At 36.0% G+C, this 14,294-nt stretch overlaps 1 protein-coding gene across 1 annotated transcript in view; it reads right to left on the reverse strand.

Annotated features, from left to right (window-relative positions):
- Nucleotides 1-13,979, reverse strand: part of CACNG3 (calcium voltage-gated channel auxiliary subunit gamma 3) — a 378,944-nt gene extending 364,965 nt beyond the window's left edge. Inside the window, exon 1 of the mRNA XM_044089399.1 lies at nt 12,438-13,979. Within this exon, the coding sequence (XP_043945334.1) occupies nt 12,438-12,648 (211 nt within the window). The 5' untranslated portion in view covers nt 12,649-13,979. The remainder of the gene's footprint in view (nt 1-12,437) is intronic.
- Between the last annotated feature and the right edge of the window lie 315 nt (nt 13,980-14,294).

A 14,294-nucleotide genomic window follows, 5' to 3' on the forward strand; every position in this document is an offset into this window, starting at 1 on the left:
ATGTGACTGTAACTGTTGTCCATTTGCTAGTCATACATTGACATGTGATGTTAACAAGGGCAAAGATTTCCTATTTCCAGAACACCTTGTGGTGTAAATCGTTGACCTAAGTTGATACTCAGTTTTCTGCTACTAAAACCACTATAATATGGTACATTTACTTCTCAACTGAGAAATTCTGCAGTTTACAAAGTCTGCAGTAGTTCAAACATTGAAAATAAACACCAACAACCCCAAGATTATTTCTACAACATGTTTTATGCGTTATACCCAAAAATCCATCTTTCCAGACAAATGAGAATTTTTTTCATTCAATGTTTTCACTGGGTACCCAAAGCTGAATTATAATGAATGTCAAGGCCTGAACAAAGGGAATTGTGAATAGCTGAGTGGGATAGGAGATGCTTCAACTAGATTAGAGGAACATTGGTTAAATGTGGGACTGCAGTATAAGTTTGTCATAACTACTGTCAGGAGCAAAGTGATACAGCAAACACCATGATGGCACAAGTAGAGCATTATATAACTTGCGTGCATATATGATGTAACCAGAATGCAAATTAGCTGCCATTACAAATTCACATTACAGTAAATGAGAGAATAGAGGTCTACTTCCTACCTCTAAGCACCTTGCCATATTCACTTGATCATTTGTATAGGACTGAATTTATTAGACTGTAGCATGCAATGCAAAACCAGAAAAGGGCAAAACAAGATTATTAAAAAGAGATAAAGCCAAATTAGTGACCGTTTTATATGAGGTACGGTCAGTGCTGCTTTCATATCCCTGCTGCTTCATAATTACCGGAGTCTTTAAGATTTACATTAGTATGTGGAAAAAGACACGCATCTACTGTCACATGAAAACACCATGGTCAGTTTTAGTAAAAGAAAAGCCATAAGTATAATATGATATGCAAGTCAGCATAATTTATCACAAAATAATTTCATCTTAAATAAGTATAAACATTCAGTGCTTGAAACATGTTAACTTATTTTTATAACTTTTGCTCAATTAACCAAAAATCAAAAAATGAAATCACATTTATCGGTTTAATTTGCAAACCGTCATAGTCTTAAAAACACAGACTGTTTTTGGTAGGCGTGAACTCTGCTGTAAATAGTTATGTCCATTACTTAGTTACTGTACTGCCAAGGTTGTATAACACTGGAGAACAGGAAACATTTGGATTTGGAACTAACAAAGAATCATTTCCTTTCCCTGAGGTACTGTGAGCTCATGGTTAGCATATAACACTGGTAATGGGTGGGAAAACAGCTTCCCCCATGGGCTGCATCTTGTACCCAACAGTGAAAATTTGTTAGTTCGATTTATTTCCCTCTAATAAGTTTTTAATCAGTAATATTTGGATATCATGTGTTGTTGTTTTTTTTCATATTTTTGTATATTCATTATTTTATTTTCATGGTTTAGTTTATTCATTATTTTACTTTCACAATTTTATGAGCGCATGTTTTGGTCTTGTATACTAGTCATAGTTATATATTTGGCAATAAGGCAACATGTAGTATGTTGTTGTGTTACAGCACAGTTGCACCATGCTGTTCATTGACCACATCAGCAGTACTGTAGTACTAATTTCTCTATGCAAATAACATCAGCAGTACTGTAGTACTAATTTCTCTATGCAAATAAACTATTGTAACATTGCTCTACACCTGGGAGGTACAGTCATTTTTTCAAGGGTGTTTTTCATCCAGCATCCGTATAATTATCTGTGAAAATTCAGTAAATTATATTTTATTTATTTCATTCCAGGACCAATGTGTACAGTTATGTATATAGACAGAAAGTGGACTGTTCCATTTTCTCTGTGATAGTGTGAGCACATGCAAATAGCAGGGATTGTGGGAGACTGAGTCATTTGCATTGGTGGTAAAGGAGGTTGCCCTCATGTAAGGAGATCTTGTTTTTATTGATTCTCTGAATATCAGTGCAAAACGTATATATAAAGATGTAATGTCTTGGCCTGTGAGCTTATTAGTAGGCTGGTCCTGTTTTCAGCTTCATTTCACTTAGCTTGTCCTTCATGAATTGGCTAATGAAATAATGAAGCAGATCCATATCAGTCGCATCCCAGCTGTGCAATGCATGCATCACAAAACTGCATTAGTATAAGCAAACAGCACCAATACCCATATCTGTAGTAGGAATGGTCAAACGTACAGTCAGAAATTAGCTGCTCTGCAATCATTCTGCAAATCTGATGGTTGCACTGCATGTGTGATGTGTATTGTTAAAAAGCTATATTACTATAGCACCATCCTCTAGGATAATATAGTAACACAGCATGTTTTAGGTCGCCACTAGTATGCTATCTTATAATATGTCTGCAAATCCAATGTCACAAACTCTTATAATCTATGTTATCAAAAAATGTATTAACATGAATTGGAAAACAAGGTACTCTGTGCATGTAAATGAAACTGATTATACACTAAGGGAACCATTATATTTGTTAGCCCTGAATATGGAAGAGAAAATGAAATGAAAAGCTCAGAACAATACTAATGTCAAAATGTATGTGATTAATTTACCCAAGAGTGTATCTATGACACACAGTAGTGTCAGTGCCTTGACAGCACACTGGACTTTGATGCTAGGAAGATTATAGGGCTGTGGGTTCTATTCTTACTCCAGGCAACTGGATTTTTGCCCTAGTACTGAGAATCCAGTGCAGCATCAGTGGGTGCTGTACTTCAGATAAGACTGTTAAAATACAATCCCATCTGTCTGATTGGGGGCTAGCTGAGGTATTAGTAAAAGTCAAAGCTCTTATCAAAATGAGTGGAGGAATTGTTCTGGTCTCCTGACCAAATTTCTCTCATCTTTATAAATAGTACATGTACAGGTGATCCAGATGAAATTCCCCTGAAATGTTGGTTACTGAAAGGGTAAGTGACCATGAAACACAAGGATGATTACTGTTTTCCACAGGAAATTATTACCAGCTTTATTTCTAATTGCAAGCTGACAGTGATTCCTTTGTTTTGGGGCATTTATCTTCTTCACGTTGGTGCTGATACACTTAGCTTCAGGGAGTGGGTGGGCTTTGCCTCCCACATAAAAGGGTATGGGGGCTTGTCTCATGCAAATACACTTGTAGTTTGTTTACCTTTTGAGTTTTGTGAATTAGTTTTCAGTGTATTGTCACCTCAGCATTGTGGCATTTGGGGTTCCATAATAGAACCTGTAAAACTACCACTTCAGGTCTTTCCTGAAAATAGGCACTTAACTTGGGTCAACAAAAATAAATCAATAAATGACTTTTCACTCCTAAATTAGCTGTAATTGTTTAAAGCTTTATCCTGTCCTGATTGCAAGATAGTAGCTTTCAAACCACCCCAGTATTTTGTTATAGTATATGGAAACTGGTAAAAATCCAATTTCTTATTGAATTACCCATAAAGCATTCAAATCTCATAAAATCTTATAAAATGTGTAGATGCAAGCCATTCCACTATTCACAACAAGATCATCTGATTTAATATAGATGGCACTGAAAATACATAAGGGTGAAGAATTGTACCTCATGACTGAAATTCTTGAGAAAGCATATACTTTTTACACCAGCATAATGAGTGACATGGTCATGGAATCTGGAATGTATCACCACAAGCACTAGTCATACATTTCAAGTATTTCAAGAAAACATATTGAACAGCGCACTTACTAAATAAATTTGAAATGTAACCTCCTTATGCACTGTGACACTGGATAGTTCTGAACCCTACCACAATATTTTCAAACATATATATGAATAAATCTTGACAGTTTTACTTTGTGCATTTATAATTAAAGTAATAAAAGTAACCCTAAATTAAGCTTTTATTTTTCTATATTATAAGTATGTAAATACTATGCAGATCATCTTCTGTATTCTTGTGCTGTGTCTACAGTCACTACAGCCTTGGGTTAATAATAATTGCTTTCTCAATGAATGTAGTATTGAACTGTTTTTTTCCATATTCTGCTGTAACTCCCAGGGTGTGGCTGAAATGACACCAGTTTGGATCACTGCCACAGTTAATAAGCATAAATATTTCACTAAATATATAAGTGAAAGTCAGCCATTAGTTTGAGAGGAGCGGAATAGAAGTAATGCTTTTGATATACATAGAGCTCTCTTCTTCCTAAAACTTGCACAGCTATACATTGTTGCTAAATTCCAAGAGATGCATTAAAAAGCATGCTGCCAGTCATAGCAGATATTTCAGTAATTGTGACATCTCAAATATGTACTTTCAACACTGATTTTTGTACAAAAGATGAATACATGAATAGCTACTTACTAGTCAGTGGCATAATTTTTAAAAGACACATTGATGTACTTAGTCGATACCCTTCTCCCAGACATACATATATTAACACATTATGCTTTGATTACACACATTGCTAGTTTGTTTGATAACAAATCACTTTATCTATGGAAGTCAATAAGCGGATGAACTCTCCTTCCAAATTTTGCAACATTTGTAACATAATTTAACTTCCTGTCTTTGCATGACACACTGGTTTTCATTGATACTGAACAAGAGATGCAGACTTAATTACAGTGAAATAGCTTCACCTTAACTGTAACTTCTGGATAAAGTTTTATAACTATGGTATTAAATTACTGCCTACTCATACTGTAAATATGTGCTTATGAAGCATCAGTTGGAATATAGGTGAATACTAGGTGAACTGCCCTGAAGGGCCATGTTAAGATTAACCAATAACCTGACGTCAGGATCAAACTTTGTACATTGTGTTTATGAAGTGAAGACCTTAATTAACCATTACACCAAATTTACCCCTCCTATGATATGACTTTTCAGATACTGAAATTCTAAATGTGAGAATGTCAAGATAATATACTAACAGCATCAAAAAGAATGTTTTAATGTCTGTCTTCAGTGGTTGGAGAATGCACTTAAACATGCTATGCGGAAAACTGTGTCTGTGTACACTCTTCCAAACTATACAAGCTTCTGGGCTGCCAGAATTTGGATGGAAGTAAAATAACTCCTTCCATCTGCATATTTAATGTTGACAATTTTGGGACTGTAATATAACTACTGAACATATATAGCAAGGTATAATTACCTCTTCATATAATTATACCTGTGAATTCATATAAATAAATATTTAAACATAGACACACAAACAGACATGGATACTGCTGTATGTAGGAATGTGGTTTACAGATATAATTTTCTTTTTTTTTTTTTTTGCTAAAGGATGATAGCATGGAAAGCAGAATACAGAGCTTGATAAAAAAATCCAAGTTGTTAAAATGTTTAGAATATCCTTAATGCTGTATGTAGGGCATACTTTCCTGATGTGGCCAGAAGAGAAGTTATAAGTAATATTAAACAGAAGCAAATTAATTCATATTAGACAGGAAGAGGAGCAGAGTCAAATGGGAAAATGATTGTATCCATGTATAAGAGAGGACTTCCTAACCTAGAGGGATATTATGAAGTCATGCAAATTAGGCTGTTATATTTCTCTCAGTTTGGTGGATAAAAGTAAAATAGAAAAATATAATGCCATCTCAGAGTATACAACCTAGGGCATAAAAGGACTGGCATAGTGAATAAAAGTTTTGAAAGAAGACAGGGATACATAAACCCTGAACTACATATATAATATAGCAAATACAGCTCTAAAAACAAAATAAAAAAAGAGAGTGGAAAAAAGAAATTATACCCATAGGTATGACTATAATTAATGAATAAGAGGGCAGATATAGAGTGGAAGAAAGGACAGACAGAACCTAACTATTGGGAAGAGATACACTATGAATGAAATATTGTGAAAAAGGATGGGACAAAAGTGTTGTCTAAAATAAATTCTAGAAAGTTTCTACCTTACCAAGGGCTAATGACTGAATTAAATAAAAAAAGAAAGACTGAAAGGGAAGTGGAAAAAGACATATGAAAATTAGTGAAATTTCTCATAGAACCTAGGGTAGAGATAGCTGGCAATAAAAAATGACATGTATATCATGTAAGTTAATGCATAACAATTTTAAAAGCCAGTCTATAGATGTTAGATTGGATTCTGAAAGAAGAATTAGTGGAAAGATTAATGGGAAACAATGGAAAGAAATATAAAAAGCTCCAAAGCATGCAGCCAAACAGAATGTTTAGAATATTTGCCTGGGAATTTCTACACAAGTACTTCTACATCCCAGACAAGCTACCAGAGATATTCCCACATATAGATGAAAGACATTGGAAATGTATGGTTAATGAAAAGGGCAATCCCTGCTCCATTGCACAGATAGGGAAGGAGCACTAACTATGACCCTGATGTCAGGAGCTTGATTAGTGGCTTGGGTGCCGTAGAATCAGGGCAGGGGGGAGTGCGACAGAGCAGCAACTATTGGCTTGCCATTCTGAGAGGGAGGCTCGGGTTTCAGCATGTGATCTACACACTCACCCAATGATGTGCATATACCAGAAATCACAGAGCAGGTACCAGCTGAATTTGACATATCAGAGAAAGTGGAAGCTATTGATATTATCTGTAATGATGTACATAAATCTCACAGCAGGTAGCAGCTGAATTTGACATATTAGAGAAAGTGGACACTATTGATATTATGTGTAATGATGTACAGAAATCACAGAGCAAGGTAGCAGCTGAATTTGACATATTAGAGAAAGTGGACACTATTGATATTATGTGTAATGATGTACATGACCTCCAGCAGCCTGACTCAGTGAGGACATAAAAAAGTCTGGTGGCATACTAAGCCAGCATATGTGATGCTGCCAGGTTGCTCTGCTTCTTGTTTCTACTTCCTTTTCCTAGACCACTAACAGCTACAATGGTCCCATCCTGGGGGGGGGGGGGGTACTCTGAATACTTAAGGCAGGAGCAGTTGAGGGACAGCTGCATTAATACACAAAGGGGAAATATAGTGAAAATTGTAATTATTAGCATATATTTTGGTCATGCTATAAACTTTTAAAGTTTTAAACAACATCTGCAGGATATGTTAAGGCAACCATTCAATGAACAACAAAAAATGATATAGTAAAGCCCTACAAAGTATTTTTATTACTGACCAAAAAGGCAATTATGAAGAAATGGAAAACGGGTGGAGACCTTGGAATGTGAGAACTATTCTGAATAATCTGGAATGCACAGAATGAAGGGCTACAAAAAATAATAAACTATAATTTTCTAAGTGACAAACTAGGTCTCATTATAACAAAATATTTCAGAATACAGGCCAGTTATACTGAGAGAAATGATACACTAGTTAATAGGTTGATGTGTTTGAGTATGGCAAACACTTTACAGCAACGACTTAACCTTAAGTCATAAAAACACAGATTTGACAAAATGACCCATTCAAAGGTCACATCAATCTTATCCATTTATCACCAGTGTTAAGTATGAAGGTTTCATTTGGTTAATAGTTTATGTATGACATTAGTGAAAGTTTATCTTACATATCACACACTCACACTCTGTTAGTAAACTCTGGAATGGAAATTTCCAAACTAGACTAAGTTGTATATTTTACAAAGTATATGTTTTAACTAGACCAAGCAATGTTCTGGTCCGCCTAGTGCAATGAAGAATGTATTCCCATCACACTGTCTCCTGGAAGTTACACTAATGCCAAGAAGTGTAGCTTTTCTACAAAAGATATAAATGTTGCACAAAGGTTTTAGCCAACAGCTGTTGAATAGCAGTTTGCAGTGATTCTCTCTCTTTCTCTCTCTCTCTCTCTTGCGTTAAATGCTCCCTTGGTGGTTTTCTGTCTCTGTTATCCACCTATCTTATGTCTCACATTAACTCCATTACACATAGATCCACCCAATATTTTCTAAAGCAGTTCCTGCATTGAATAAAACACATGCCAAAATAATTACATTTTTGTTCTAGTTAGATCAAAGTAAAAACAGCAAAGGTGCATGTGATTTTATTATGTGCAACTTTTAGACACATTCATGCATACAGAGTGTGCTGAGATGATGTTCTTTCTTTTTGTGATCCTGTGTTAACTTTTCACTGATGTGCTAAGAAGATTACCTAACTCAGTAGTCCTAATGGTACTTAAAATGGTACAGATTGCAAGAATGGAAGAAGTGTTAGAAGGAGCACATAGGACAGTGACATTACTGACCAAATGTTAAAATTTTCAAATTCAGGGCATACAGGTGGACTGGTAGTATACATTGTTACTTAATCCCAGGCTCATAGTTAAGAAATTAATTTTGATTTTACATATACAAGAAATATTTTCCTGACATGACAGAAGGAACTTTGCAAAAACAAAACAAAACAAACAAAAAAAAAAAAAAAACCAAAAAAAAAAAACAAAGACAAAGGCTGAGTAAACACAAATAAGCATAACTACTTCCAGAAAGATGCACACAAACTCCTTAAACTGTGCAGTTAAAACTTTGTCCATCAATTAAGGAGGCAGAAAGTCTCAGAATTGTTATTTCTTTGAATTATCAAGATATACTAGTGTTACAACATTCATGTTGCAGCTGAGTGGACTACTTATTTTGTTTTATTGTTTGCATTTCTGGTTTTGTTGCTCAGGTAAGTACCATTAGGCCAGTGGCTCTTTTCATAAGAAAACCTAGGTGGTATTCACAATGACTAGGGGAAATTTGGCTAGGGCACTGGAGAACTTCCCCTAGTCTTTTTATAGCAAATACCATGAGATCATTTACATCCACCTGAGCTGCCACCAACTCAGTTTTGTGCCTTATAAAAAGTACAGCACAACTCAGAACTGCAGCACCCCCTCATGCTGCACTGCAGTGTCAGTACTGGAAAAAAATAATCCAACTACCTGGGGTGGGAGTAGAACCCACATCTTCCTGATTATCAAGCACCAAAGGCAATTGTGCTCCCTGTTCAGTTACATACACTACTACTGTCCAACTATTACCCACTAATCTACTTTTTTGTTGTAATGCAGCACAACAACTATTTTCAGGTAGTCCTTGCAAGAAAATGTGACATTAAATGAGGATTATGCTAGAGTAAGTCTTTACTGTTGATGTAGTTTTGGATGCTTATCTCCAGAGACATAGAAAACATAGTAAACTGATGAAATGTGAATACATACTGAATTTTTGCTGAGCAAATTAAAAGAAGATTAAGACAATTAGGAAAAGATTACAGGTGTAGAATATAATGTGTTTAAGATTAAGGGAAGTTTGGTTGCAATGGAAGGGTGTAATTAAAGCTGAGTAACACATCATAAGCATCTGGATGCCTGTTTTAAACTGATTAATACAGCTGGCAATGATGTTCTAATTGTTTTTTTTTTATTTACAACTGTAAGAAAACTAAACATTTGCACAAATAAAAGGAGTGGCTGGCTGAATGCATTTCCACACAGGTACAGACAACAGTAGCTATAAAATGACATGCAAAAATATATTTTATAAGGTAAAGAATGGCTCACAAAATGATGAGGAATTAAATAAAACAAAACATTAAAACATCATAAATGTGAGAAAAATGCTAGGAAGAATGAAAGCCTGTTCATTTTCTTTTAACCATAATAAAAAAATGATCTGTTGCATGGAAATAATAATTATCTGGTGTATTCTTCAGTGAGTAACTGAGGACATACTTGAAAAGTGATCAACTGTAAGTTCGAAAATAAATATTTTATAATAGTCGACTGGTTACACCTAACAGTAATTTAGCTGAAAATGTGTATTAAAGCAAAATATTGCTTATCTCATGTCCTAGAAAAATTATATTGAAGTGATAAATTACATTCCAGTTATGGCTATGCCAGTATGTGCAAAAGTTGAATGAGCTCTACATTTCATTAAAAAATATCTGATTACAGTACAGCATTTTTAAAATGTTGTACCAAGTACACCCACAGATGCATTACACAGTTCATTTCATATCACTTGTGAAAGACAACCATTTTTAGTGCACATTTGTCCTCTGCCACCAACAGGTGTGCAAACGGTGCTGATTGCCTCCTTTTATGGAAGAATGTTTCTATGACATAGCAAAAAACTGCAGAACAATGACTTAAATATTACATACATATTGTAGAGATTTATTTTACAGTGTACTTTTCTGGTCTGTTTCAACAGAACAGAAACATTTTCTTCTGGTGTTACTTTTTATACTGTTTATTAATGAGATTAAGATAGAAACTTTGAACATTAAAAATTTCAGTTGCTGATGTAATAAGACTTTGAACAAGCCATTTCAATTCTCCTGTCACCTACCTCACCCCCTTTTTATTTTATTAACTCAATGAGTACGCATTTGCCTGGAAACTGTAGACAGGCAATACTCGTTAGTTTGCTTTTTCTGAACAATTCTCAGAGAAGAAGAACATGAAAAAGACTAGGGTTACAAAGAAATTTATGTGTATAGCCAGGCAAACTAAAATCTGCAGCATAGATCTGCACAGCCTGGTTGCATGTAAGCATACACACTTGAAAAATAGCCTGTTTTGCTGGAAGGGTCAGCAGATTAAAAAAAAGAGGTATACTTTCTTATGTGCGTAAGGACCAGCATTTGGAGAGGTGTGCATTTTTCAAACGTGAGGCAAGCTAAGAGACAATAATGAAATGCTATGAGTACAAAGTGAACATTTCTGGGACACCCCTACTAAATAGACATATGTTGTTCTTGCAGTAAAACATAAATTAAAAATTGTTCCTTAGTATTTCAGCAAAGTGTATAGACTTTGTGAAGTTTCACATTCCGTGCTGATTACCTTTAGTTATATCACCAAAACAATGCTGTTTTTTTCCATCCAATGCTCCAGAGTTAATTGAACAGTGTTGGCATACAAAGTGAAACAGCAAAGAAGTAACAACCTGTAAGTGAAATAAAATACCATAATCTGTCACAAAAACGTTTGAGAAATATCGATTTGAAATAAAGAAATAATTAATGAGATTTGTTGTTGTTTTTTTTTAAATACTTAATGTGTTAGAACGATGCTGCGTTGTGGAAGTGTTTAAATAAACAACCTCTCATTCTTGTGTATTCTTAACAAAGAATCGATGTTTAAAAATAAATCCTCAAATTACTAAAATGAGTCAAAACAATACTTAAACATACTCAGGGCAAAATAAAAACAAATATATATTTTTAATATTTAGGCATTTAATCAGAATTAACAATCGCCCTGCTATGATAACTGAAGAGAAATATGTTAATACATTTTGTCGACTTGAAAACCTTATTCCCTCCTTGTAATCCTCAACTTTTTTTTCTATTTTTGCGTTTTGGAACATCACATCATGTTACAACAGGTTACATTAGACATTTAACTGATTAACATACGATTCATACGGTTGGATAACGTTCACTGGAATGAGAATTTATATTCAGAATTGTAGAATCTGAAAGCAAGTGAGGTGCAATCGGCACTATTTATCTGCCTGATAAAACATTGTGGTGCGTTTTAGATTGTATCTTGCCTTCATGTTTTGCAAATGTCTGTTCCGTGTCTTTATAATGTGTTTTTAACGCGTTTTTTATATGTGACCCCTAATTAGTTTGTTAAGTTTTGTGTTTTAAACATGCAGTCGTTTATTCTAGTGAAGTGGTGTTTCTGAATCTCCCACTTAAAACTGCATGCCCCAGTTTGGGGGGTTTATGTGTGCTTTGTGCTTATTTCATTCTGTGCAGCCCCCCACCATTCTGTCTTGTACAGTATATGCATGTCGGCACCCATGCTCCCTACACACACGCACACACACCAGATACAACTAAGAGTGTGTGCAGTGCTGCGATTTCTGAAACTTCTTCAATGTGCCAAGAAAACAGTTTTGGGTCATGAACATAGGATTGTTTTGCAGATGAAATGCTTATATAACTATGTCTAGGATGATTTGGGAAGCTACAGGAAGTACTTATGATGTAAATTTTAGAATGGGGTATTTATCTGCTCATTTTATTAATATACAGATTAGAAAGCAGCAGCGATGGAGCGTATTTCCATGATATATTACTATGCTTAACTAAATAGGAATAATGCAAAAATAATACAGGAAAATAAAACAAATACCATGGCGGGACACGTGTTGGGACAGTTCCTTAAAATATAAAAAGATTTTTGTATGAACTCCATGAGGCTAAACATAAATGATTGCTTCTTCAAATGGTCACAGACCTCACAGTTTCACACTACTGTAGCACACGCCAGAACTAAACCTACGCTCACAAAATTGCAAACAAGTCGAGATTTTTAAAACTTTCAGTGGTGAAAGTGCAGTACTTTTAAACTAAAAGACGGCTCTTTAAAGAAGAGAGAAAGCTGCTTTTATTTCCATATCATCTCCCTCATTAATTCCCCAAACAGCAAATTCAGTGGTCAGAGGAGCAAAGCAACCGCCTCCCCTTCCCAATCAGGCAAACTGATGTCCTTTAAAGACCATGCACTATAAATGTCAAATACCTTCTAGACAGCAGGTCCTCCATAATCCGGAGTGGGTCATTACCTCTTCATTCTTCTTGCTTGTTTCATTGTCATTCGAGTCTTTAGTCCTACAGACACCTCTAGAGTACAGCCAGTAGTCTGTGCCCACGGCAATGGTCATCAGACTAAAAGCAGCAAACGCGCCTACAGTGGTGATCAACATCTGGACACCTCTATCACACATCCTCATAATTCTTCATTGTATACTGATAGATACAGGCAGAGCAGTTTCGAAACGTGCCAGTGACTCTCAATCTTTTTAGCAGTAAATTGCAAAAAACAAGCCCCCTTGTTAACATTCCAGACCTCCTTGCACGTCCGCTGTTCTTTTCTCCCTCGCATCCAACGAGCAGGAAGGGCTACGCTTGTTAAGTGGCTCCTCTTCACTATTTCATAATGTGTAGCTGATCATGAGGGGACATCTGGGTATTTTAAAGCATAAAGCATGGCACGCGTTCATTCAGACAACTTATTTCGGGCATCTTCATTCACAAAAACAGTCGCACGTTCAGCTCGGCATCCTTTGTCTAGTTCAGTAATTCAAGTAGATCTTTTGGTTTCTGTTTCCAGCTGTAATCATCAGGTATCCGCCAGGAAGCAGTTTTCCAATCGGTATGGGAAGAAGTGAATATGTTCTGCTGTTAAATCTAAAATTCCCGGGATAAGAACTAAGGCGCCTCTTCCTCTGCTAACCTTACTTCTGATGAAGGAGAGAGCAGTGCACGGAGAAGTAGACGGCTTAAAGCCAAAGGGTGGTGCTGAAGAGACAGCTCCCGGAAAGAAGTCGGTTTCTCTGAAGTGAGACGGTCTACAAAGGATTCGCTCAAGTTTGCATGGAGAAATGCATAACGATGCTTTAGTAGAAGACTGTCTACAGCCCGCACTGATGACAGCTGTGATTCCTTAACACACGTCCCCTTGGACAACCCCCCATATACGGCGTTCCTGACACGGAGGGTCTTTCTCTCATTGTGCTACTGTATATCTTGGCAATGCAGTGGGAAGCATAGCCATCCCCGGCAAAATGTCATTCATGCTTCCATTATTCCAAAAATGTAGACAACTGATGCACAGAGAATTGAAAGCAGAAATCTAGATGCATTTAAAGAGGACGTAGGATTTCTTTTTATCTTTTTCTGTGTCGGCAGAGTGATGTGATAATTTGTCAGTGCTCCGCATTGAAAATACATATGGAATTTCCACAGTTAAAAATGACATTTAAACGCACATTGACGAAAATCGTTATAATGATGTATTTAAATATCATCAGGTCATTAGTATTCCAAACACCCCCACTCTCTGTGGCTGACATGGGGCGGCAGAAAGGGAGACGGCCAACATTTGCTCTGTTTTGACAATTTCCTTATCTTATGTTGAACGAAATTTGCAGCACTTGAAGGAAACTGAGGACGACTTCCATAAATGTGTTTGCTGTCAGTTACTTCCTCCTTAGAACGTTGGCATGTCAGCAGCAAACCCCTCTCCTTGAAAAAAGAGGCAGTAGAGCTAAACAGTGTAAACGTAGGGCGTTATGGTATTAGAGACACACACACACACACACACACACACACACACACACACACACACACACACTTAAAACGTCAACCTAAAATAGTTCACTAAATAAAATGGGCAGCAATATTTCCATCCATTTACACAAAAATCTAACTATGCAAGCAAAAACTATGTTTTTTTTTTTTTGCAGGGGAAGCCCCCGTACCCCCATGGGGTGGGGGTGCACCCGCCACTCTGCTAATTAAATCTATCAAATTGAAGATGACACAATACAGGGAAAGGGCATATTCCCGAACCCCATCACTATTAATCTTGCACAAA

Source organism: Protopterus annectens, chromosome 12.part0 (assembly GCF_019279795.1).
Source record: "Protopterus annectens isolate FY-2018-M chromosome 12.part0, PAN1.0, whole genome shotgun sequence".
NCBI classification, from domain to species: Eukaryota; Metazoa; Chordata; order Ceratodontiformes; family Protopteridae; genus Protopterus; species Protopterus annectens.